General features: G+C 41.9%; 1 protein-coding gene across 4 annotated transcripts in view; it reads right to left on the bottom strand.

The window, feature by feature from the left end:
* Positions 1-26253, bottom strand: part of LOC138739814 (solute carrier organic anion transporter family member 4C1-like) — a 168461-nt gene that overhangs the window by 81139 nt on the left and 61069 nt on the right. For 3 of the 4 annotated variants that reach the window (XM_069892372.1, XM_069892365.1, XM_069892368.1), the window contains 4 exons: positions 13888-14076; positions 13115-13211; positions 7956-8077; positions 2686-2801 (listed from right to left, as the gene is read on the bottom strand). In XM_069892372.1, the coding sequence (XP_069748473.1) occupies positions 2686-2801; positions 7956-8077; positions 13115-13211; positions 13888-14076 (524 nt within the window). The remainder of the gene's footprint in view (positions 1-2685; positions 2802-7955; positions 8078-13114; positions 13212-13887; positions 14077-26253) is intronic. The other variant, XM_069892380.1, reaches the window with a different exon arrangement.

The raw sequence follows: 26253 nt of genomic DNA on the forward strand, positions 1-26253 counted from the left end.
TTAGTTACACTTGCCTTAACCAGTCTGTGCATTGAGTACAGGAATACAGTTTTGATAACCCAGCTATGGGGAAAAAAATATCATTAATATGGAGAGGGTGCAGAAAATATCCAGGACAGATAGGTTTTAATTCCAAGGAGAAGCTGGATATGCTGAGACTCTTCTCCCATGAACATAAGAAGCTAAGGACGGACCTTGTAGGGGTTTATTAAATCATGAAAAGCATACTGTTGTAGAATTTTTCCCTAGGAAAGGAAAATTTAAAACTAGAGGGCGTAGATTTCCTCACACAGAGGTAGCAGGTAAATGGAGCAAGTTGCCTGAAAAAAAATGATAGAAGCAGGGACAATAATATAATTCATAATAAATGTAAACATGGATTTTAAAGGTTTAGAGCAGGGGTGTCAAACTCAAATTCACAGAGGGCCAAAATTAAAAACTTGGACTAAGTCGAGGGCCGAACTAAATATTTATTGAAAATTTTCAACAACATCTGCATGTTTTCTCTTCTTTCAACATATGTAATGTTAAACTTTTTCTTATTAAAATAAATGTTTAATAATAGTTTTGGTTAAACTCTTTCCAGAAGAAGCATTAACAAATGAGAAATAAAATATTCAATCAATAATATTTCTCTATAGAGGATTTGTCAAATGTTGCTAGTGTGCTGTCGAATAGTAAAATCTGAGGGCTATTGAGAATGTGGGAGAATAACATGATTACTGAAACAATCAAATGGGTGACTGATTGTGGGCATGAACTCTAGCAGGGTTATTTGCCATGCCCTTTTTCCATTGGTACAGATATCCTTTGATTTACACACTTTTCAAGTTTTATGCCTAATGAGCTTGTATTCAGGTGCAGGACCATTTTTAACCAGGAATATATTTATCACTGTGACATGAAACTATTGGAAGATCGTTTTATCCTGAGATTAAAGTTCATAATACTTACTCAGGCCTGTGTGCGGGAGGGCGGGGTTTGCGGGCGATCGGGTTGGACAACGACAGTGCGGAGGCATCGGCTCTCGCTGCAGGGCAGCATCTCGGCGGATCAGCGGCCCCGTCACCGTGAATCGCGGGTCGGCCTGCGGCAGGGAGGGGGAGTGGGCAACAGTCCTGGCGAGGTCAGGCCCGAGGCCTCCAGTTCCAGGCGCTGGGAAGCGGCCTTGGCTTCCCCTGACACCGGCCAGGCCGCGCTGCGGTGGGGGGGGCGGGCGGGGAGACACGACAGTGCGGGGGCATCTCGGCAGATCAGCGGCCCCGTCACTGTGAGTCGCGGGTCGGCCTGCGGCAGGGAGGGGGAGTGGGCAACGGTCCTGGCGAGGTCAGGCCCGAGGCCTCCGGTTCTGGGCGTTAGGAAGCGGCCTTGGCTTCCCCTGACACCGGCCAGGCCGCGCTGCGGTGGGGGGGGGCGGGCTGGGAGACACGACAGTGCGGGGGCATCGGCTCTCGCTGCAGGGCGGCATCTCGGGGGATCAGCGGCCCCGTCAGCGTGAGTCGCGGGTCGGCCTGCGGCAGGGAGGGGGAGTGGCCAACGGTCCTGGCGAGGTCAAGCCTGAGGCCTCTGGTTCCGGGCGCTGGGAAGCGGCCTTGGCTTCCCCTGACACCGGCCAGGCCCCAAAACCAGAGTCCACGGTGAGACCCTGCAACGTAAACAGAGGAGGTGGGGGCGAATAGTGGGCTGACGCCAATGCATTCTGGGATTTGTAGTATTATTGTGCATGCGCTATACTGGCGTGGCAGCCAGCGGGCCACCTCTAATACATTTTTGAAATGATCTTGCGGTCCAAATATAATTATATCGCGGGCCAAATTTGGCCCGCGGGCCAGAGTTTGACACGTATGGTTTAGAGGGATATTGGCTGAAAGCAGGCAAATTGAACTAGCTTGGTCAGCTGAAAGGCCTGTTTTCATGCTGTAGAACTCAATGACTACAACTCAATGATCTCAGAAAGTGCAAATCCTCAAACTGGTTTGGATTAAGTCCATTTTCCACTTATCTGCCCATGTTTCCAACATCCATGTCCTTCTATATCCTTTGACAACCTTCCCCACAATCTGCAACCCTGACATCGTTTGCGTCCACGTAAGGTGTCTCTTCATACTTTGATAATTCTTTAGACGGTTTTTTCTATTATTGACCAGTTTTGATGAGAATCTTCTTTTGCAAATCCCTTATTGGCTGCAACAAATGTCACCCATTTGGACTCAGCTCTTGAAATGTTGTCTTGCATGTTTATATTATATGCAGATAAAATTCATGTTAGTTTGTAATACACCATAAAGGAAGTCAGTGGAATATGAATCTAGCCCCTTAACATTTGGCCAGTTAGATTAAAATTGTGGATTAACTCTACAAAATTGCTGGAGAAACTCAGGAGATCATGCAGTATCTACAGGAAGTAAAGGGGAACCAACATTTCGGTCCCAAGTCCTTTGTTAGGGTTTAAATTAACTTGGTTTCTCTTTACACAGATGTTTCCCAATTTGCTGAGTACTTTCAGCATTTGCTGTTTCCGTTTCAGCTTATAAGCCAGCATTGACACCTCATGGAAATGCAAACTACAGTTCAATTACCACTCAGAGTTTGGCAATGTCCTGATGGTATAAAAACTATAATGATCACGAGAAACATTCTGAAGAAACCTCTCCAAGGTGGAGATAATTTTTACAGTGATCTTACCAAAAGTACTGTGAAGAAATCCTTGAAATTCTCTCCAAAATTATCCTGTTTGAAAATCTTCCCATCCTTATAACTGTGGGCCTGAGAAATCTTTCCACGTTGTATTTTTTCTGTGCCTGTAATGATCAAAACATTTGGACAATGTGAAACCTAAAATGTTGAAGAATTGTTTGGGTTGCCATATCTGCAGGACTTGGACTATTTAAGATAGGTCTATTTAAGATATCACTTTCAGGTTGATGGTGCCCAAGGCCCAGAATGAGATAGTACAGTCAACAGAAACAGTTTGCAGCTCCAACTATAGTCTTGTGATTTGAATGTTAGGGGTGTTTTGTTGGGAGTTTTAGAACAGGCTTCCTCAAGGATGTTCTTGGAAACCTAACTACCAATCAGTCTACCACATGTGCCAAGGTCTCTCAAACAAGCCCTGTCGGATCTGGATCTGCTAAGTTTGACCATGGAGGCAGAAATTCCGAGCGGTGACGAGTAATACTCACCTAATGACACACGAATGCACTTAGAGAATCCATATGGAAGTTCTATTGATTTTATGTACTTGCTGTTCCTAATTTAATTGAACAAAGGAGATTCTGTGTTTTCTTTACATTGAGTGAAAGATTTAGTATTGAGGAGTTATTTTGAGATTACTGATGTTAGTCGTGAATTATTTCCTTACAGTGCATCAGGGCAAAAAAGGGGAAGTAAACAGTGAAACCTCGTTAACACGCGATTCGCTAATCCACGGAATCGCTTATAGCGTGGGTGTCTGTGGACCCCAAACATCGATTTTAGGATGCCAGGCTAAGAGCCACAAACTCAAAAATGGTCTCTTATGGCTCATTTACAAGACGTGTATGTTAATATGTGGAGTTTAAAGGTCTTATTTTCGGGTTTGAGTCACAGTATTCTGTTTTCCTGCTTCCTGAATCACGACATGTATGCAACTGTTTCGCGACTCGACTATAATGTGGTATGAAATCTTGGACCCCAACTACCGCATTCTAATAAGGTTTTACTGTATATTGCAATAAAAACACTCCAAAATGCTGGAGGAACTCAGCCAGTCTTTCAGTAGCTATAGGAGACAAGGATATATTGCTGATGTTTCGGGCCTGAGCCCTTCTTCAAGGAATAAGCCAGAAGCAGGAAATCTCAGTAAGTCTCAGAATTCAGACAATGGGAGAGGAATCTAGGCCAACAAAAGGTGTTACCTGGGTAAGGGGAAAGGTAAGAATTTATTATATTTGTGCAAAAGGAGAAAGAATGGAGAAACGGATAGGGAAAAGCAAAGGCAAAGCGGGTGTTTAACGAAAGCCAGGGAAGTCAACATTAATGCCATCTGGTTGGAGGGTGCCCAGTCGAAAGATGAGGTGCTGTACATCCAAATTACAAGTGGTGTCAGTTTGGCAGTGCATGAAATATATTGCAACCTATATTCCGCTTCCTGGTTTTACACTTCCTCTTCTTACTAGTGTTTCTACTTTTCAGCTTCTTCCTCAATAGATGGTGATAAGGCCAGATTTGTCAGGCAACGTGCAACATATCAGCACAAGTTTTATGTGTGTTTAAGAGGAGTGCTGCAGAACTCTACCAGTGAGTCGCATTCGGAGCCTGTGATTGTAGCTTTAAAAAAACATAGTAATTGCTGGAGGAACTCAGCTGGTTTCGCAGCATCCATAGAAGGTAAAGATATATTACTGTAGTTTTGGATCTGATCCCTTCTTCAAGGTACAGTAGAACTCCAATGGTTCGAAATGGTTGGGACCAGGCCTATATCTGATAAACGACAGTAGCAACACCAATTACTTGCAACAGTGTTTAAACAATAAAGTTTAATTCTCACCAAAAAAATGCTGGCTGCCACTCCGACACCCCCCACCGACGCCCCCACTCCTGCTTGGGAGGCCACTCTCCTTGATGATGGCAGGACAAGGATTCTTCCAACCACTTGCGGCCGGGAGACAGTGGCACGCAGTTTGAGAGGAAGAGTTGGAGAGAAAAGTCAATAGGGGAAGGTAAGGAAATGGAAAGAGAAGGGAGAGGGAGTTAACTGAAATGAGAACAATTCTCATTCTAATTTCATGTCAAGTGAATTTTTTTTAAGCCTGTGAGGTCAGTTCAGCTCTGAAAAACCTTTGGATAAATGAGGATTTCTGAGATTCCAATTTTGGATAATCAGAGCTATACTGCATAAGCGAATAGCAGGCAGGTATCTGAATAAAGAATGAGAGAGAAAGGGAAAAGAATGAGAGAGGGAGGAGTCCAACAAACAAAAGATGTTAATTGGATTCGATAAGAGGAAAGATGAAAATCAATTTGGCTATATGAAAGAAGACAGAGGGAAAGGGAAGAGAATGAGAGGAAACAAGACAGGGGACAAAGATTGGGGTGGGATGGTGGTGTTGTTTTAATGGAAACCAGAGAAGTCACAGTTAATGTGATCTTGTTAGAGGGAACCCAGACTGAGGATGACATGTTGTTCCTCCGATTTGTGGGGGGGTCTCAGTCTGGCAGTGTATGAGACTGTAGAAAAAAAAACTAGTTAGTTGTAAATTTCCTACTCACTGCTGCATACACTGTGGGGAACTCCAATTAATAGTACCGTCTCCCCATACTGCTGAGTTAAAGTGAATTAATACCACCCTGTGATGCAAGTTCTGTGGATCACTTGATCTCTATTGCCCATTCAGATTCCTGCTGATCTGAACCTTTCAAATCCAACTGCCTGAGTCACCTGATTCCAATTACCAGGTGCAGCCTTCAGATAAAATCCCTGTTGAAGTCTGTTACAAGACCATAGACAGACATGTCAGCAAGGGAATGGGACAGGTAATTTAAATGGATGGCCATTGTGGGATCCACACTATTGTGGCAGGCAAAAACGAGGTGTCAACAAAACAATGTCCAAGATATCAGGAGTCTGTACAGAAAGAAACACAGCTGATATTTCAAATCAATATCTTTTCATCACACCTGGTAGTGAAAATACTTGGCATTTTTTTGTTGAAGAAAAGTATGGAGTGATCAGGGTGGGGGACGAGTGAAGAGAAGAAAGGGAATATATGTGATAGAGAATAGGTAGACTTCTTTGGAGGAACCAAACACAGATTGGGCGATCACTTTTCAGTATATCCCCATTCATTCCCCAAAAGTGACCTAGAGTTTCCATTCAATTCTGCATCCAACCTCTCAGCCAACAGCTTCCTGTGCTTTCTAGGGAAATACAAAATAAGCATGAAGAACAGCATGTCATCTTCTACCTGTAGAATATTTTGCTGTTTCCACACTTTAATGTGCACAAAACCAAAGTGGAAGCAAGTTATTCCGAGATCACAAAGAATTGTCAGAAAGGGAAGGCTCAGGTATTACCTGGGTATTCCCTCCCCAACCAACTTCCTTGGGTATGAACATTTAATCCATTTCACAAATCCCCCAAACCACCTTTCAGGATAATCCCATCAGGTATATTCCTCCACTTGTTTCTCTGCAAATTATTCTCTTCTACATACCCATCAACATCTGCTTGACTCTCCTACACCAGGAGTGGCCAAACTACAGCCTCCACGCCAACTGTAGCTCGTTGCTCATTTTTAAGTGGTCCATGGTGAATTTAAAAAATAAAATGGATTATAGCCCATTAGAACATAGTCTCTAATAATAAATTGGACTGTGTGTACACTTAGTTTCAACACTAGATATCGCTGCCATTTTGAACAACTACTAGACCGACCTGCAATGTTACTCATTGATGAAAATGCTTGCCTCAGTTAAAAAAATCGTGCACCTTAGTTGATTAAACATGGCAGAACCAAAAAGACAGAAAATAGCAAGGCAATGCCAAAAACTTCACACATGGTGGGAAATGAATACTTTGTCACAGAAGTCACAGGGACGTTTGTTTGATTTGTAAGGAATCTATTAACTTTAATAACCTATCTACAGATTTACACATTTGTATCATAATCATTAAGGTGGACACTTGGGCCATGAAATGTATTCACTGAGAGTTGTGGAGGAATGTTGGAGACTGCCTTGTTCCTTGATCTTTTTTTTCCTGTTTTTATTTTGCATTGCTTTTTGAATTAGTTTTAAAGAGTTTTATTGTATTCATTTACTTAAAGAGCAGCAGATACATTAATGCCAACTGTAATGTGAGCACATCAATAAACAACTGTAATGTCAACAGTTAAAACTGTCCAGTAGTGTCATATAGTTATTCTGATAGAAACTGAATTTTCGATGGCACAGGATTTTCTGGTCTGTTTTCTTGCAGTGTAACTGGTTGAAAACTGCCAGGCTTAATATTGTTTATCCATGTGACTCATATTTTTCAATACAACCAAAAAGGTTTAGCTATCCCTGTCCCACACTAAGAATAATCTGCAAAAGCCAATTAACTTGCATGTCTTTGGGATAGAGAGAAAACCAAAGCATATGGAGGAAATTCATGTGGTTACAAGCAGAACATGCAAACTCAACACTTAAGCCCCAGATGTCAGAACCAAACTTGGGTCAATGAAACTGTGAGGCAGCAGGAAAACCTACTAAGCCAGTGTGCTCATTCTAACTACTTCTGCCTTGTCAGTCAAATTCCCCAAAATGTTCAAACCAATGCTGAAATTATGCAATGTCAGATGGCATAACTCTGGCCCATAACCTCTCGAGGACATCAAAGGCCAATGTTTACTACCCTACCAACAGTAAAATTTTCACCAGGACCCCTATTTGTAAACTAGTGCTTGCCAACACAATGTTATGTGGACTCCTTAAGAAGCATTAGAAGACAACTTTGATTAATTAGACATTCAACTTAGCTTAATTATACATTCAAATATTAATCATCCTCTGGGCAGACATTTTGACCATACATAATCTCCATTATTGAAACGGCATCCAATGCTATTGGTTGGTTTATCAGCATTACAGATGAAAACTTTGACACTTAAACTCAAGGTACTATTGCAGAGAAAATATACATTTTACTAAGTAACATATATGACCTTAAAATTTTATCAAAAACAAAACAGAAATTTATTTTAGTCTTAAGGTTAAAAGTAATTTAGCCATCTTTATTTTCCAATGTTCATATTCTCAGTCCTTTTAATTGGATGGAAAGCATCCACATTTATGTAAATGAGTATCCACGCATACAGACACCATCTTAAACTCAAAGCTATTTGTTTCAGATCTTTTTCAGACATGTTATGCAATTTCAATGATCTATCAATAATTTTTTTTAATTATTGAATTGAATTGGTCAAGACACTTGCCTGGTAGGTGTTTTGGGAAGCACGATAAAGGTATAATCAAAGTCCAGGCAAGTATCCAACACAAAAGAAACCCAATCCACCAAGCACCGAGCCATCGAGGGTCACCAGGCTGTAAATCAATGCTACCAAATAAATAAAATATCATATTAGATCTTCTCAGTAGTGTCATAATTTTACCTCCTAGTACTGCACAAAGTCAATTTTTAAACAATTTTGTTTGTGTTAGCTTTCTCTCATGCTTCTGAGGGACTTGAACAACAGCAATTTCAACTTAATTTCAGAGGACTGCCTTCCCTTCCTGTCTTTTAAAATAAATTCACAATGATGACATCCAATATGAATGACTATGGCATATATTTTAATGCCAAAGCCCTTGTGTCAGCATCTTTTATTACAAACTGTTATGTTCATATTTATAAAAGCTCTAGTTTAAATAAGCATTACAGCCTCCAATTGCACTTCTGCTTTTCATCATCAGTTCCTCTGCTTTTATCATCTTCTTTCTTCTTTGGCTTGGCTTCGCAGATGAAGATTTATGGAGGGGTATGTCCACGTCTGCTGCAGGCTCGTTGGTGACTGACAAGTCCGATGCGGGACAGGCAGGCACGGTTGCAGCGGTTGAAAGGGAAAATTGGTTGGTTGGGGTTGGGTTTTTCCTCCTTTGTCTTTTGTCAGTGAGGTGGGCTCTGCGGTCTTCTTCAAAGGAGGTTGCTGCCCGCCGAACTGTGAAGCGCCAAGATATCAGCCCACTGGCGGTGGTCAATGTGGCAGGCACCAAGAGATTTCTTTAAGCAGTCCTTGTACCTCTTCTTTGGAGCACCTCTGTCTTGGTGGCCAGTGGAGAGCTCGCCATATAACACAATCTTGGGACGGCGATGGTCCTCCATTCTGGAGACGCGACCCACCCAGCACAGTTGGGTCTTCAGCAGCGTGGATTCGATGCTTGCGGACTCTGCTAGCTCGAGTACTTCGATGTTGGTGATGAAGTCACTCCAATGAATGTTGAGGATGGAGCGGAGACAGCGCTGATGGAAGCGTTCTAGGAGCCGTAGGTGATGCCGGTAGAGGACCCATGATCCGGAGCCGAACAGGAGCGTGGGTATGACAACAGCTCTGTACACGCTGATCTTTGTATGTTCCTTCAGGTGGTTGTTTTTCCAGACACTTTTGTGTAGTCTTCCAAAGGCGCTATTTGCCTTGGCGAGTCTGTTGTCTATCTCGTATGGTCACACCAATCCTCAAAATAATTTTGCTTCCACATTTCAACATCATATTTTGATATTTCACTGTAAATAAGATTATAAAATCAATATATTTTTCAGTTGATGAATACTTTTAGCCCACTAAAGGAAAAAGCAGACCTGTCTCAAGATCAGGAAATTAAATAGAACAAATGCAAGGGAGCATTCAGGAAATATTGATCACAATTATGATTAATTAGGGTTCTTTGTGGGAAAATAATGAGGAAATTAATTGTAAGGTCAGTTAATGACAGAGGGTCATTTTTAGAAAATCAAAATTAACCCAGATGAATTGAAATCTAGGGATTGGCAAGCTAAGCAGAAAATGAAAAATGGGCAGCAGTTAGTTGGAGGAATTAGTTAAGAGTGGTCTTGATGCACTCTAACAAGGAGCAAAGAAAAACATCAAAAGGTAGAGCTCTTAGTCCAATGAAGATGTAGAAATGAATATAAAACAAAACAAATATGATAAATGGCAGGCTCATAGTTCAATAAGGAATCTGGCTGAGTATTAAGAAAGACCAGAATAAAAACTCAAAAATGAAACTGAGGAACAAAGAGCATATGAGGAAAGAGTAAAAGGAGTAAACAGAAAATAATTTATAATTGCAAATAAAATAAGAGTCAGAATACAGGGATCATATTCCGGTTGGCTGCCAGTTGCTAGCAGTGTTCCACAGGGAGGTGTTGGGGCCACTTCTTTTTACATTGTACATTAATGATTTAGATTTTGAAATGAATGGCTTTGTGGCCAAGTTTGCAGATGATACAAAGGTGCAGGTAGTGTTGAGGAAACACGGAAGGCTGCAGAAGGACTTAGAAAATTTGAAGAATGGGGAGAGAAGTGGCAAACAAAATAATGTCAGAAAGTGTACTGTCATGCACTTTGGTAGAAGAAATAATCAGGGAGACTATTTTCTAAACGGGGAGAAAATTGAAAATTCCAAGATACAAAGAGATCTGGGAGACCTGACTCAAGATAGACTGAAGGTAAACTTGCAGGTTGAGTCAATGGTGAAGAATGCAAATGCAATGCTGGCATTCAATTCAAGAGGAATTGAATATAAGAGCAGGGATGTGTTGTAAAGGCCACTGGTGAAACCCAAGTTGGAGTTCTGTGAGTTTTTGGCTCCTCGTTTAAGCAAGGATATGGTGGCCTGAGAGAGAGTTCAGAGGAAGTTCACAAGGATGACTACAGGAATCAAAGGGCTACATCAAATGAGGAATGTTTAACGGCTCTTGGCTAATTCTTGTTGGAATTTAGGAGATGAGATGGGATTTCATTGAAACATTTCAAATGTTGAAAGGCATGGACAGAGTACATGCAGAAATGTTGTTTCACATGGTGGAGAGGCTCGGACAAGAGGGCAAAACCACTGGATTGAAAGGCGGCCACTTACAACAGATATGCGGAGGAATTTCTTTAGCCAGAGAGTGATGAATCTGTGGAATTTGTTATCACAGGTAGTTGTGGAGGCCAAGTCATTGGGTGTATTTAAAACAGAGACAATAGGTTCTTGATTAACCAGGGTGTCAAAGATTATGGGGAGAAGGTCAGGCAGTGGGGCTGAGTGAGAAAATGGATCAGCTCATGATTGAATGGCAGACTCTATGGGTTGAATAGTCCATTTCTGCTCCTATGGTCTTATAGTCATCAAAAGAGTGAGTCATTTTGGAAACAACGAATTTTCGACTGGCAGAGCGTTTGGCTGCCTAGAGATAACTGGGCATTTTACTTTCAGTAAGAGGAAGATGCAGGCCATGATAGCCACGATGAAAGAGGATAAACAATCTGCATGATTTTAAAAAAAATCTTTCCTCATTAACTCAGTTGATTTCTTCAATAAACAATGGATTGATGACTGTATTGCACTTGATATGGATTTTCAAACACATTGATGCCCAGGGGATGAAAGAGGAAGTAGCTGTTTTAAACTAAAGAAGGGATGAAGACAATAAAACTTGCTCTTCAGACTGGACCAAGTGTACAATTTCAACCATTGCTCATTTTGATTTATGAGAATAGCCTGGACTTGGGTTCACATGGCAGAATTTCAAAGTTAACATAAAACTCCAGAGAAAAGAATGAGCAGGTTTGTATTGAACACTGTGAGGCTCTGAGAAATACAATAGTCACAGGTGCTGGAAACTGGAACAAAAAGGAAGCTGGAGGGACTCAGTGGAGAGAAATGGCCAGTCAACTCTTTCGATTCCAAATCCTTTATCAAGACTGAGGTGGGAAGGGAAATAGAATAACAGGATACTGGAGAAACAACATTTTTTCTCATAAATCCCTCCTCCCTTAGCTGTTCCTCCATCTCTCTCACCTTCATTATAGCAAGGGGACAACAATGGAAGCATGGGATATGAACAGAAAGAATAATACAATGTGGGAATAGGAGGTACAGATTACCTGAAATTGGAAAATTCCATGATCATACCATTGGGTGCAGACTACCCAGTCGGAATATGAAGTGACTTTCCTCAACTTTGTGTTGGGTTGAGCAGACGGCCGAGGACAGACAGGTCAGTGTGGGAATGGAGTTGAAATGGCATGCAATTAGGAGCTCTGGATGGCTGTTGAGGATAGATTTCAAGTGATCTGCAAAATAGTTGTACAGTCTGCCCTTAGTCTTGCTGATGTACAGTTGGCATCAGTGCAAGCAGTGAATAGAGTAGACAAGGTTGAATGAGGTGCAAGTAAATCTTGGCCTCGTCTGCAATGGCTCTATCGGTCCTTGGAAGTTGGTGAGGGTGTATGAATGTGTCTTATCCCCTGCGATTGTGGGAGAAAGTGCCAGGGATTAGAGAAGGGTGGGTGGGGAGGGATGAATGGATCATGGAGTCATGGAGGGTCTGGTCAACTGCAGAAGATGGAAAGGGGAAACGAAAAGTGCAAGAAGGCAAATGAAAACCTGAGCTATATAATTTTGGCAGAGGACTAAAGCAGAGAAGTTGCATCAGACCTTATGGTTTAATAAACAGTGGTTAATACTAGATGAATTAGATTATCCAAATCAAAATGGGATACTTGAAAGAATGCAAAGATTATGCAGGTGTGATAGAAGATTTACTTAAAACCACAACATAAATCTGAAAAATCTTTCAGTCTCTTGTTTTCTTTAAGGCTTCAACCTCATTTTGTCACAGCCTTGAACAAGTTCTGACCAAGAGAAAAATTATAAACAGTCAATAATTTTTGTATATTCATGAGGCACTGCATGTTAGACATGTATAGAAATGAAAATAAAGGAAAATTATAAATAGTAAGATGCTTTCATTTGTACAACCAGCAATATGTTTTCTCCAAATGCAGAACAAAATTGGTCCATATTCATTTGCTTTTAAGGAAATGAAAATTGATTCTAATGAAACATGTCAGATATTGATGAGCATTTACAAAATAGATGTTGAAAGAGAATCCTCTTCTGTTTGAGAAGCTAGAAGCTAGTTCTAAAGGGCTAAGGTGAAGAGTTTTAGAACTCTCTATTCAGAGGGATAAGGATGCAATGCTGAGTATTTTAAAATGGCATGAAAGGTTTACGATCAAAGGAATTAAGGTTCACAAGGATCAGACAAGAAAGTGGTCTTAAGATAGAGATCCAGCAATGATCTTTAGATAGAGATCCAGCAATGATCTTTAGATAGAGGTCCAGCAGTGATCTTTAGATAGAGGTCCAGCAGTGATCTTTAGATAGAGGTCCAGCAGTGATCTTTAGATAGAGGTCCAGCAGTGATCTTTAGATAGAGGTCCAGCAGTGATCTTTAGATAGAGGTCCAGCAGTGATCTTTAGATAGAGGTCCAGCAATGATCTTTAGATAGAGGCCCAGCAATGATCTTTATGAATGGCAGAGAAGGCTCAGAAGCTTTTTAGCTTATTCTACAAGAATAACAGCAAATAAATTAAAACAACTTACTTGGAAACATCATTGACATCAATATAGATGTCCAGCATCTGACCACCTAAAACATATCCAATGGCTGGGCCTAGAACTGACATACCAGTTCCAATACCTGCAGGGTATCGTAACACATGATTATTTAATTAGATTTAAAGCTATAATATTAAAAAACATGATTGTAATTGTGCTTTCAGATACATGAATGCAAAGTCTATAATTCTTTTAATTATGTCCATTTGCCTCTATCACTCTTTTGTACTCTCATTGAAACCAATACACTTGCCTTAACCTTTTGTTAATATTCTTGTGGTGCACCTTGATGTGGTTTACTGTGTTAAAGCAGCTAACAAATGCAAATAAATGCTGTGGCAGTTATAATTGCAAATTCCCCTTTGATTGCTTGAAGGCAAACCTGTACATCTAAAGCTGAAACTTTTTGAATGCAAAATAAACCATTGTTGCTCAAAGTCACATGCAGATATGGAGAATAATTTTTAATCTGTTACATTGGCAAGAATATTTGTATTGAATCCTGAGAAATAACATGGACAATCTAACAAGATTCAAGCTCCAAACAAAATGATGGTAGCTGTGTGTTAAAATAAACATCCTATTTTTCAAATTTGCATTGTTCACACTTATTAACATGGCAATGTCTGAAAATATGGTTTATGCTATTTTGCTGTGAATATACAGTATCAAATCTATTCTATAGTCCTACAGTTTCCTTAAAAATCAGAGATCTTTGAAGTAAATATAACACAACACAAGCAGCCACATAAACATACCAACATAAAGGGAAGTTTTATCATTAGGAACACAGTCATCGATGTAGGCTGTCCCCAATGTGTACAAGGGGGTGCCTCCAACTCCATGTAACAATTGTCCCAGAAAAAACAGATAGAGAAAATTTGATGATTTAGTTGCAGAATTGCAGGCTTGGGTGGTGGAATTACCATTGGAAGGAACACAGATATCTGAAAGAAAAACATTGTGTGATTATCCTAATCTCAGAATCTTGCTTATCCTTGTTCATTTTCATGTGTTTCCCTAAATTTAATTTTTTTAAAATTATTTTTAAAATTAAATTAAAACTATTACATTTACATGTTTTTAAATGTAACTTTAGACATACAGCACAGTAACAGGCTATTTTGGCCCACGAGTCTGTGCCATCCAATTTATACCCAATTAACCTACACCCGAATGGTGGGAGGAAACTGGAGTCCCCACTCTTAACAACTGTAATGCCATTAGTTCATGATCTTAAACTCAGCAACACCTAAATTAAATGACAAAGAGCAATCAAGCAGAGACAACAGGATTTTTTCTTAATTTAGACATTCTGTATGGTAACAGGCCCTTTCGGCCCACGAGCTCGTGCCACCCAATAAATCTACAAACCCTGTATGCTTTTGAAAGGTGGAAGGAATCCGGTGCACCTGGAAGAAATCCATGAAGATATGGGAAAAACATACAAATTCCATTCAGACCGCAGGATTCGAACCCCAGTCCCAATCGCTGGTGCTGTAACAGCATTGTGTTAACCGCTGTGCCAATTTGTTGAAGAGATATGCAATTGTTTGTTCTGGTAACAAAGTTCAAGTTCATTAGTAGAGTGCACAACACCAAGGTGGCTTTCTAATTATGCTGTTGGGTAATACCTGATGCTTAATGTCTATGATTAAGCGCATTTGTGCTAGACATTCATGCTCAACTGGCCATAAATTCAGCTCATTTATTTAACACAGTGATTTTCAAACAGCTCCACCCCCCCCCACCGCCCCCAAACTCACATTCTACTTCAAGCATTCTCTGGTCTGTGATAGTAAGGGATTCCTTAAGGTGGGATGTGAGTGGGAAGGGAAGGTTTGAGAATCACTGCTCTAGACCCAATTGTTACTGAAATATTTTGCTTGAGAAAAATTGTCATTGGCCCATTTCCTTTGGAGTTACGAAACCGTGCACATAATGAGTCCATTAGGGACGATTAAAACAGAGGTTTACAAATTTTTTCTTTCCACTCCCATACCATCTTAAGCAATCCCTTATTAATCACAGGACACCTATGGCATAGGGAATACTTCAGGTGGAATGTGAGTTTAGGGGGCAGTTTGAAAATCACTGATTTTAACACATTGAATATTTTGATTAATTTTAGTAATCTATGGACACAGAGATTGACGCTAATAAATCTTGTAATTGACATAAACCTTGATTATTTACTGCAATTTTTTTTAACAGGCCGGTTCAGCTCACATGTCTGTGCTCCCCAATTAACTTACAACCCTCAGTGGAAGGAAATAAGAGCAACGGCGGAAACCCACACAGACACAGAGAAAATGTACAAACTCCTTACAGACAGTGTGGGATTTGGACCCCTGACCTGATCGGTGGCGCTGTAATAGTGTTGCGCTAACAGCTACGCCAACCCCGTTTCTTAATTCATGTGAAGAAAAATACAGTATGTTCAGGACTGGGAACAGTTAAAGGGGATTTACATCATTGGGGAATCTCAGGACTGGCACTCGGGAGCCCGATTAATAACTGAGAGGAAGGGGGTGGGAGTTGCACAAGAGATGGAACCTGGGAGGTGGGCACGAGGAATGAATGCCTGAGATGGTGGCGCTGAAAAAAAGTATGGGTTAGTTTGATGATTGTAACTTGTGGTGGGTGGGTTTGGAGATAGTGGAAAGGGTCAGAAATCTGAGATCAGATCACAACATTAGGTGGGGGAAAGGAGTGGCTGCAGGATGATCAGCCAGATGTTTGTCACTAGGCTATGCATCCACAGTAAAGTCAACAGAAGGTCAATGGGGTGAGCAAGTAAGTTACTGAAATTAAAGGGGAGCTAACCAGATAAGATTCCTCATTTTGCTGTGTGAGCTACTTCAGAAGGTCTCCCTTAAATAGCACCAATCAACTCAAGTTATTCTTGGAAAGTTCAATGATAACTGCTCTTCAGAACAATGTGGCATTATTTGTGGGACAACATAACAAAGGCGAACTTCCTCAGTGCTGCATTCAGAAATGAAAATAGTTAATGTCCTCAAAATCATTGCATTAGGTGTCCAAATTTCTTGGCCATCATGTTTCCATGTTTTAGGACATTAAAGACAAATATGTGAATCACAGTTCTTCAGTTAAATTTAGGTTTCCCCAAGAGAGCAGAAGGGGTCAAACTTAGAAATCTGTAGCAGTGTCGGGACTTTCTAATGGTTCAAGATACTATCATGATGTTCAAGAGGGCATGTTCAAGATCAATTTCCTTAACAATGAGACGGATTAATGTGCAGAAGGGAATATATTCACTTATTATAAATAATCTCAATAGCTATACAATAGTTTGTGCCAATTATCAAAACATTAATGCTGACAATTCCAAGCTTCTTGCAAACTCATTTACTTATGAAATAGATAAAAGTACCACCTTGTGCACAGTTAAAAGCATTTTTTTGTCCCTTTCAAAGGTCAGTTACTGACTATGCATTTAAAATGCAATTACTCTTCCTACTTATCTCAAGTTTAAGATAACACTCAATGATAACTACTCGTTTTGGCACGGAACTATTCATAAGCATATTACTTGTTGTTTGTGGCAAAATTATACCTTGTCATCAATGCATCAATTTTTTTTACAATCCAACTATAGCTCCTCAAGATTTTCAATTAACCAATTAAGTTTGAGTAATTAGAAGATTGGCAGATTTTACGTCAAAGAACCTAGACATAAATGTAACAATATTTACATTGCCTTGCCATTTTCAACTCCAATTCATGTTTTTACAGAAATAAGCCATTTTTATGCAGTAAATATAATGTAAGATTTTAGAACATTTTGAACCATAATCACTGAGGTGCTCTTCTTACTGTTTGCAGTTTATTTTAAAATTTTAACGTTATAATAAAATACAAAACAGTTTTCAATTAATCAGCTTATTGAAATTTATTGCTGGCATGGTTGTTTACCTGCATCAAGACAAAAGCTTCTAATACGACAGAGCCTTTTTTAAAAATCTTAGATCCAATGATTAATCAGATTATTTCCAAAGTAATTTTTGAAATTTATCTGCTCATGAAGTGGCCCAGACTTTGGTGTTAGCAATGAATAAACAAACACTGGTTAACCACGACAGTTACACTTGCTCAACATACACTCAATTGGCTTTTGCACGAGTTTGAGGGAATCAGAAATCCTCAATGAAATACCAAGGATTGGTGAAAACAGGCAAATCAACCATTGCCTAGATCTTGTACAGGCATGTATGGCCAAGTCAATTGTGACAGAAAGCAGATGGTGGGTTGCCAAGATGAAATTTTAATTGCATAATTAGGCGATAGAATAGAATGAGCAGTTATCACTTCCATATTTCACTGACACTTACTTGAAAAAAAATGGTTTACATGGAACAAAAAAATGTATCACTGTAGTGATCGCTGAAATAACGAGAATGTAGTTGTACTCAAGAATACTTTATTTGGACCTGTAGGCCTGACTTTATATGCACTTCCATTTCCACCTTTGCCGGCAGAAATGATGTCACTGCCAAATACAAAGGGTTCTTCCCGCACGCGGGCTTTCTCTCCTTGATGAAGGGAGCTGGCCTCTTTGCCGACGTGCGACCACCAATTTGGGAGCCAGTTCATGTGCATAGTGAATGGGGCGCCACATGACACCATTTCCCCCCCATCCCCAGAACCGGCAATGCTTTCCCCCCCCCTCAAACCCAAAGTCTGGATCGATTTCTGTTTAGGCAGTCTGCCCCTAGGACTTCCACTGATTGGGCCCAAGTCTACATGGGCCAGTTTCAGTCGTCCCCCTAATGTCCAAAACAAATGTGGACCCCATTGTTCTTAAGCATCTTAAACGGCCCGTCGTACAGTCTCTGCAATGGTGCCCAATACATTCCTCTTCTTACAAAACAAAATTACAGATCTGCAGGTCTTTGGGCACACAGGTCTGGGTCCGTCCATGCTGTTACATCAATGTGGGGGCCAGGGTACCAAGCCTCTCATGTAGTCTGTCCACGCCCATTGCAGGTTCTTCCTTTTGCCCCCGTGGGGCTGGGACGAACTCGCTGGGGACAACCAGGGGTGTTCCGTAAACCAACTCGGCTGACAAGGTGTCCAGATCTTCCTTGGGTGCTGCGCAGATTCCTAGTAGGACCCAGGGAAGTTTGTCTACCCAGTCAGGCCCCTTCAGGCAAGCCATGAATGCTGACTTCAGGTGCCTGTGGAAAAGCTCTACTATCCCGTTTGACCGTGGGTGGTATGCAGTCGTGTTGTGTAAGTGCACTCCCCAAAGTCTGGAGGTGAATTGAGCACCTCTGTCAAAGGTTATATAGGCCAGTAGTCCGAAACGTGCCACCCAGGTCACGATCAGTGCTCAGGCGCAGGAGTGACTGGTTGTGTGGGTCCGTAGGGCTGCTTCTGGCCTTCTCGTGAGGCGATCCACTATGGTGGAGGTACTGTGCTCCTCATGACACTGGCGGGGGCCCCACAAAATCTACATGGATGTGGTAGAACCTTTGGTGGATGGGTGCAAACTGCTGCGGTGGGGCTTTGGTGTGCTGCTGTACCTTGGTTGCTTGGCACTGCATGCATGTTTTTGCCCATCTGTTGACTTGTTTCCTGAGCCTGTGCACACAAATCTGTTGGCGACCATCCGGATGTTTGCCCTGACAGACAGGTATGTCACTCCGTGCATGGAGTTGAAAACTCGCTGTCTCCATGGTGCCGGGATGATGGGGCATAGCTGACCAGTAGCGACGTTGCACAGGAGGGTATTCCCGCCGGGGCCTACTGGTATGTCTTGTAGTTGTAAACCTGAGACTGTGGTCCTGTAGCTGGACATTTCATTGTCCGCCTGATGTGCTTCTGCCAGTGCTGCAAAGTCCACCCCTTGGGACACGGCCTGGAGGGTCAGCCCAAAAGGTGCATCTGTCATGACGTTGTCCTTCCCCGAGACATGTTTGATGGTTGTTGGGTATTTGGAGATGTAGGACAGATGTTGCTGCTGGTGTGCTGACAAGGAATCAGACCTCTTCATGAATGCGAAAGTCAACAGCTTGTGATCTGTAAAAGCAGTGAATAGCCTGCCCTCTAAGAAATATCCTAAATGTCGGATGGCCAGGTACAGCACCAATAACTCTCGGTCGAAGGTACTGTACTTAAGCTTGGGCGGCCTTAGGTGTCTGCTGAAGAATGCTAAGGGTTTCCAAAGCCCTTCAATCAACTGTTCCAACACTCCACCGACTGCAATGTTAGAGGCGTCCACTATGAGGGAGGTCGGAACGACTGTCCTGGGATAGTCAGCAGTGCGGCGTCCACTAGGGCTTCCTTTACTTGTACGAAAGGGACTGCGGAAGCGTCATCCCAAGTGATGTCTGTGGCTCTGCCCGACATCAGATCAAATGAACCGATGATAGAAATTCACCATGCCTATGAACTCCTGCAGGCCCTCGACTGTATTGGGCCTGGCAAATTGTCAGATGGTGCCTACTTTAGTGGACAGTGGCGTCACGCTATCTTTGGTATTCTTGTGGCCCAGGAAATCAATGGCTTCGAGTCCAAACCAGCATTTGACCAGGTTGATCGTGAGGCTGAACTCGCTCAGACGGGTGTAGAGTTTGCAGAGGTGGGATAAATATTCCTGGCAACTGCTGCTAGCTATCAGGACATCATCCAGATAGATGAACACAAAGTCCAGGTCATGGCCCACTGCATCCATTAGCCGCTGGAATGTCTGTGCGACATTCTTGAAGCTGAACAAAATGCAGAGGAAATCAAACAATTGAATGGGATGATGATGGCTGTCTTGGGGATGTATTCGGAGTGTATCAGGATTTGAAGGTATCCCTGGATAAGGTCTACTCTGGAAAAAAATGCTTGTCCCATACTGGTTCACTGCAAAGTCCTGTATGTATGGCACATGGGAGTGGTCCGGAGTTGTGGCCTCGTTTAGCCAGTGGTAGTCCCCACATGGTTTCCAGCCCCCAGCTCCTTTAGGTACCATGTGCAGGGGGGAAGGCCCATGGGCTGTTGGATTGCCGTTTGATCCCTAATTCCTACATCCTCTTGAATTCCTCCTCCGTTGAGTGGAGCTTGTCGGGGGGAAGTCTCCATGCTTTGGTCTGGAGTGGAGGTCCGTGTCAATATGTGATGTGGAACTCCACGCTTGGGCATGGTTGACGTGAACTGCGGGGTAAGCACCGATGGGAATTCCGCAAGAAACCTGGTGAACTCATCCTCTGAGAGTGTGATGGAGCCCACATGTGTGGCTGGTAACCTGGTTTCACCCAAAGAGCACGTCTGGAATGTCTTAGCGTAGATTAACCAGCAGGCTATGCTCACAGAAAGTCTGACCCCAGGAAAGCTTGGACCACGGAAGCCAGTGTGAAGTCCCATATGAATTTGCTATTGTCAAACTGCAGCTGAAATGTGCAGGTTCCATAGGTCAGTATCACGTTGCTGTTGGCTGCCCTCAGAGTGGGTCCGGTCTTCCTGCCGATGGAGTCGTGCCCCATCGGAGCCAGGACACTGATCTCCACTCCTGCATCGACCAGAAAGCGGCATCCAGACTGTTTGTCCCAGATGTATAGGAGGCTTGCCTTGATATCCATCAGCAGCAGCTGGCCCCAGTGCTTCCTGGGAACATGCACGGCAGGCTTTTGTGCCCCACTGCTGGTGGTAGAAATATCACTGCTCATTTGTTTGTGAGCGCGCTGTTGCTGGGCCTGATCTGGCCTGTTGCTGCTTGTGGGGCCTAGTAACTTGCCCAATGGCCGCCATGCTCTCCTTCTTGGCCTTCCACAGCATTTCTGCCTGGCCACCATCTTCTGGGGGGGTCACTGAAATCGGCATCAGACAGTAGTAGGCGTATGTCCTTGGGTAGCTGCTCCAAGACACCTGCTCAAACGTGACGCAGGAAGTGCGTCTTTCAGCCAGAGTCAGCATCTCGTACATCAACGCTGACGGGGAACTGTCCCCCAAACCATCCAAATGGAGCAGGCATGTGCACCATGAGAGGCCAAAAGACCTTAAGAGCAGCTCTTAAAATGCAGCATATTTGCCCTCTTCTGGAGGTGATTGTATAAAGTCTAAGACTCATCTTGCCATCCGTCTCCTGGTCCCTGGAGCTTACTACATAATAGTAGCTCGTCGAGACTGAGGTTACTTGCTTGATTTGAAACTGGGCTTCAGCTCGGTTGAACCACATGCGTGACCGCGACGTCCAGAAGGTTGGTACTTTCAACGCGACTGCGTGCATGATTGAGTCAGTCATCATGTGTCCAAATAGCATCTGGACCATCAGGGTCACCAATTGTAGCGGCGTACTACACACAGCACTGAAATAACAACATCAAACACATTCAGAGTCGCACTCAAGAATACTTTATTTGCAAGCCCGCCCTTTTACGCACTTCCGTTTCTGCTGTTGTTGGTGGAAATGACATCACCGTTGAATAAAAAGGGTTCTTTCCGTGCGCAGGCTTTCTCTCCTCAAAGAAGGAAACCCCACATCATTTTGGAAGCCAGTTCACATGCATAGTGAACCACATCATTCAAGATTTCTTGGTGGGTTTTTGTGATCTGTTTCATTCTTGCCTTAGCAATCCTTCATCCTCCTATTCAAGTCTGTGTCCAGTCAAATCACTTCCAATTGCTTCAACATGCATTCACAATTGCATGTTGCAACAGTGCATTTCCCCTCTCTGAAGCCACTGTTGTGCAGCAGTGTATTCCATACACATATGAACAGGTGTATAGAACTCATAATACTCTTTGACATTATATGCCAAGTGTTAAACTCATTTTGTATGTTAATTTCAGCTTCAAATTACACATATTAAAAGAACATTTCTTTCAAAAATAATTTCTAGTTCTATGCATCTTCTTAACTATTCAGAATAAAGGATACTTAAACAATACTCACAGAGTCTGAAAATTGAAGTGAAAATTAGAAAACAATTCAATGCCCGGTTGGGCAGACGCAAAGAAAGATTACATTAATACAAGAATAAAAGAATAGGAAGCAGAAGTGGAACAAAAACAAAGGTGGAGAAACTCAGCAGGTCAAATAGTGCACTTTATATATCACAGATAAGGAATCATAACCAATATCTCGGGCTTGAGACCTATATCAAGGTATGAAAAAAAATGTAGGCAGGCACCTAAACAGAGTGATGGGGAGAGGGGCTGGGGGAAAAGCACGTGTAATGATAGTGATCATGTTCGCATGGCCATTAATAAGGCCTTAATTATAGTTCCCGTTTGATTAGACTTGGCTGCCAGCAGGTTCTGACACAGAAGAGAGAGTATGTAAGATCTGTAATGGAGGCTTGAAGCCTCATGGCCTGCCTCATGGTGTGATTTACAACAACTTTAAAGTAAAGAACTTTTTCCTTCATCCATGTGTTGTCTAAGAACTCACACACATGAATACAAGAATTCTCTAACCAGGGAAGTGGTTGAGGCTGCCTCATTAAACATATTTAAAATTCGGTTAGATAAATTTTTACATGATAGAGGAATTAGGGGATATGGAGTTAGGTCATAAATTAGATCAGCCATGATCGTATTGAATGGCGGAGCAGGCTTGATGGGCCATTTTTGGCCTACTCCTGTTCCTACTTCCTATGTTCCTATGTTCCTATGAAACATGGTGAGATGAAGGAAATTAAAAGGAAATACTTTAAAATGTAAAACCTTGTCAGCAACTGATCAGTGAAGAGAAGCTAACAGTGAAAAATGGAAGGATTACACCCACCAGCGAAATTTCAGCTGACAGATAATGTGGCTGAAAATGGAAAAGATTTTAACAGCATTTTGGATTGTATTTAGTGGCAGTTGGAGCTGACGAGAAAAGTGATAAAGTGCAAGTGTCATTTTTCTTACATGTCGTGGGTGATCAAGAACTGGAGGCATATAATAACTTGACATTTGCTGCTGAAGGAGACAAAATTAAATTGGCAAAAATAATGGAACAGTTTAAGGTATACTGCATACCTAAACGTAATGTGATGTTTGACATGCACAGATTTTTCACATGTATACAGAAAAATGGAAGAAAGTATTGATCAGTATATGACTGAATTGAGAAACAGAAGCAAAATATGTGAATTTGGTGGACTGATCAACTCACTGATAAAAGATAGACTTATGTATGGTATTCCAGATAATAGTCTAAGGGAAAGACTGCTAAGAGAGCAAAATCTAGACCTGTAAAAAGCCATAGCACTCTGTAGGGCTACAGAAACTGTAAAATCGCAGGCAAAAGAGCTGTTCAGTGAAACTAGCTGCAACATAGATGCAGTGAGCAAGAACAGACATAAACCGACAAAAAGCACACCAAAGTAGAAATAGAAGCGTGGCCAGTGCACAAAAATGAAAGGGACAATCGAAGGCCATGATTTTAAGAAGATTAGACCCAGACCAAAGATGTATGGAAAAAAAGTGAAGGTGACAGGATATTCAGGTACTGATATACCAGTGCAAGGAGAATGCATGGTCAAAGTGAAACACAAGGACAAAGAGCACATGCTAACATTCATTGTGGTACCAAAGGATGTACAGGCCATTCTAAGTTTAACAGTCTGTTAGAAACTGAACCTGGTAAAAAGAGTCCTCATTGGGGAAAGCAAAGGAGAGACAGTCTATGATGAACTCATGAAAGAGAACAATGACCTATTTCAGGGTCTTGGCTGCCTTCCAGGAGAACACAAGATCAGAGTGGATAAACGTATGCCACCGATAATACATCCATGGAGAAAAGTTCAATTTGCACTTCAAAACCAACTCGAGTTGGACAGGATGGAAAACCTGAACATGATTTAGAAGATAGATGAGTCAACAGAGTGGTGAGTTCACTCATTGTTATGGACAAAAAGAATGGAAAGCGTAGAATTTGCCTTGATCCAAGAGATCTAAACAAAGCAATAAAAAGAGAACACTTTAAGCTTCCGACACATGAAGAAATCATGTCACAATTTGCAAAGCAAAGTTTTTCAGCAAGTTAGATGCATAATACGGATTTTAGCAGTTAAAATTGGATGAAGCAAGTTCAAGACTGTGCACACTCAATAGCCCATTTGGCAGATACAGATTCCTAAGGTGACCATTGGGAACTGCCTCAGCTCCTGAAGTGGATCACAAAACTATCCATATGGTCTATGAGTACCTGGACGGAGTTGATAGCTCAATGGATGACATCATAGTATGGGGAACCATGAGAATGGAACATGATGAGAGACTAAGGAAAGCAACAAGGAAAGCAAACCTGAAGCTGAATAGAGAGAAATGCCAGCTCGGGGTGACACAACTAACATTCGTAGGAGATATTGGCAGTGAGGGCATCAGACCAGATCCCAGAAAGATGTTCGCTATTGGGAACATGCCAAGGGCACAATGAAAAAAGGACATACAGAGATTTAATGGAATGGTCAACTATATGGGTAAATTTATATCCAACCTCTCAAAAAAGACGGCTCCATTGAGAAGACGAACAGAAAAGAACATGAATGGGACTGGAATCATCAGCATGAACAATCATGAAGCAAACTGAGACCCAGCGAGACCCATCAAGATATCATCAGACACTTCACATAGTTGGCTTGGTGCAGTTCTTCTGCAAAAATATGACGACTGGCAACCGATTGCATATGCATCATGCTCAATGGGAGACACGATATGCTCAAATTGAAAAGGAATTGCTCAGCATCACATACGCCTGTGACAGGTTTCATCAGTTTGTGTCAGGACAACCAATCAATGTAGAGAATGACCATAAGTCCTTGATTGCATTGTTACAAAACCCATTAAATGAATGTCTACTAAGAATACAAAGAATGATGATTAGGCTGCAATGCTATACACTGAATGTGGCATACACTCCGGGTAAGCTAATGTACACTGCCAACACATTGTATAGAGCTGTTGACATGTGAGAGCCCGCAAACACCAAAATGGATGAAGACATGGATGCCTTCATAGACGTGATCACAAGTGGACTGCCCATTATCAGATGCAAAAATGGAGCTCATAAAGTTAGAGACAAACAAAGATGAAACACTGAGACAACTGAGAAAAAACATCTTGGATGGATAGCCCAACATGAAGCAGGACTACTCATGTGATGTTGCAGAGTACTGGAACTGCATGGTGAAACTATCAGTTGTTGAAGACATCACCTACAAAGGAAGTAAAATCCTTATCCCAAAGAGTCTGAGAAGAGATGCAAGAAAGGATCCATGGAAGGCATCTCGGAATTGAAAAGTGTAAGAAAAGAGCATGAGAGGTAATGTACTAGCCAAGAATCAACAATGATATAACAAATGAATGTCAAACTGTCCAAAGTGCCAGAAATATCAAGGAAGCAATCGTAAAGAATCACTAAAGCCACACCCAGCACCATACAGAACTTACCAGAAGGTAGGCACTGACCTATTCAAATGTCAAGGGAAGAACTCTCTTGTAGTCACAGACTATTACTCCCTGTATCCAGAGGTGTGTAGACTTAACACCACCACTGCAGATGCTGTAATAACAGGTATGAAAACCATATTCTCCAGACATGGCATGGCAAGCAAGGTCTTCACAGACAATGGACCCCAGTTTTGCAATTTAAAGTTCCGAGAGTTTCCCAGAGTGGGACTTTGTACACACCACGTCAAGCCACCGTTATCCACAGTCCAATGGTCTAGTGGAAAAATCAGTACAGACACTGAAAAGACTGACGTACAAGGCACAAGACAATGGAATGGACTTCTACCAGAGCCGCACAACACCGCTCGAGTGTGGTATGTCACCAGCACAACTCCTTATGGGACGTAGGCTAAGATCAAACCTACCCATTCAGGAGAACCTCTTAAAAACAAAATAGGGGGAGAAAGTGAGGATGTTCAAAGAACAACAGAAAGAAAAACAAAAGTATTACTTTGACAGAGGAACAAAAAAAACCTACTGGAACTCTATGCTGGTGACCAAATAAGGCTAAAAGACAAAACAAACTCATGGACTCAGAAAGGAACTGTCCTTAGTGAAGTCCAACCAAGATCATACACCATTCAGACAGATGAAGGTGCTGTTCTGCGAAGAAATCGTTGAGGTCTTCTAATGGGACCAGCCACAGTAGATGGAAAGACGGATACTTTTGA

Source organism: Narcine bancroftii, chromosome 1 (genome assembly GCF_036971445.1).
Source record: "Narcine bancroftii isolate sNarBan1 chromosome 1, sNarBan1.hap1, whole genome shotgun sequence".
Lineage (NCBI taxonomy): Eukaryota > Metazoa > Chordata > Chondrichthyes > Torpediniformes > Narcinidae > Narcine > Narcine bancroftii.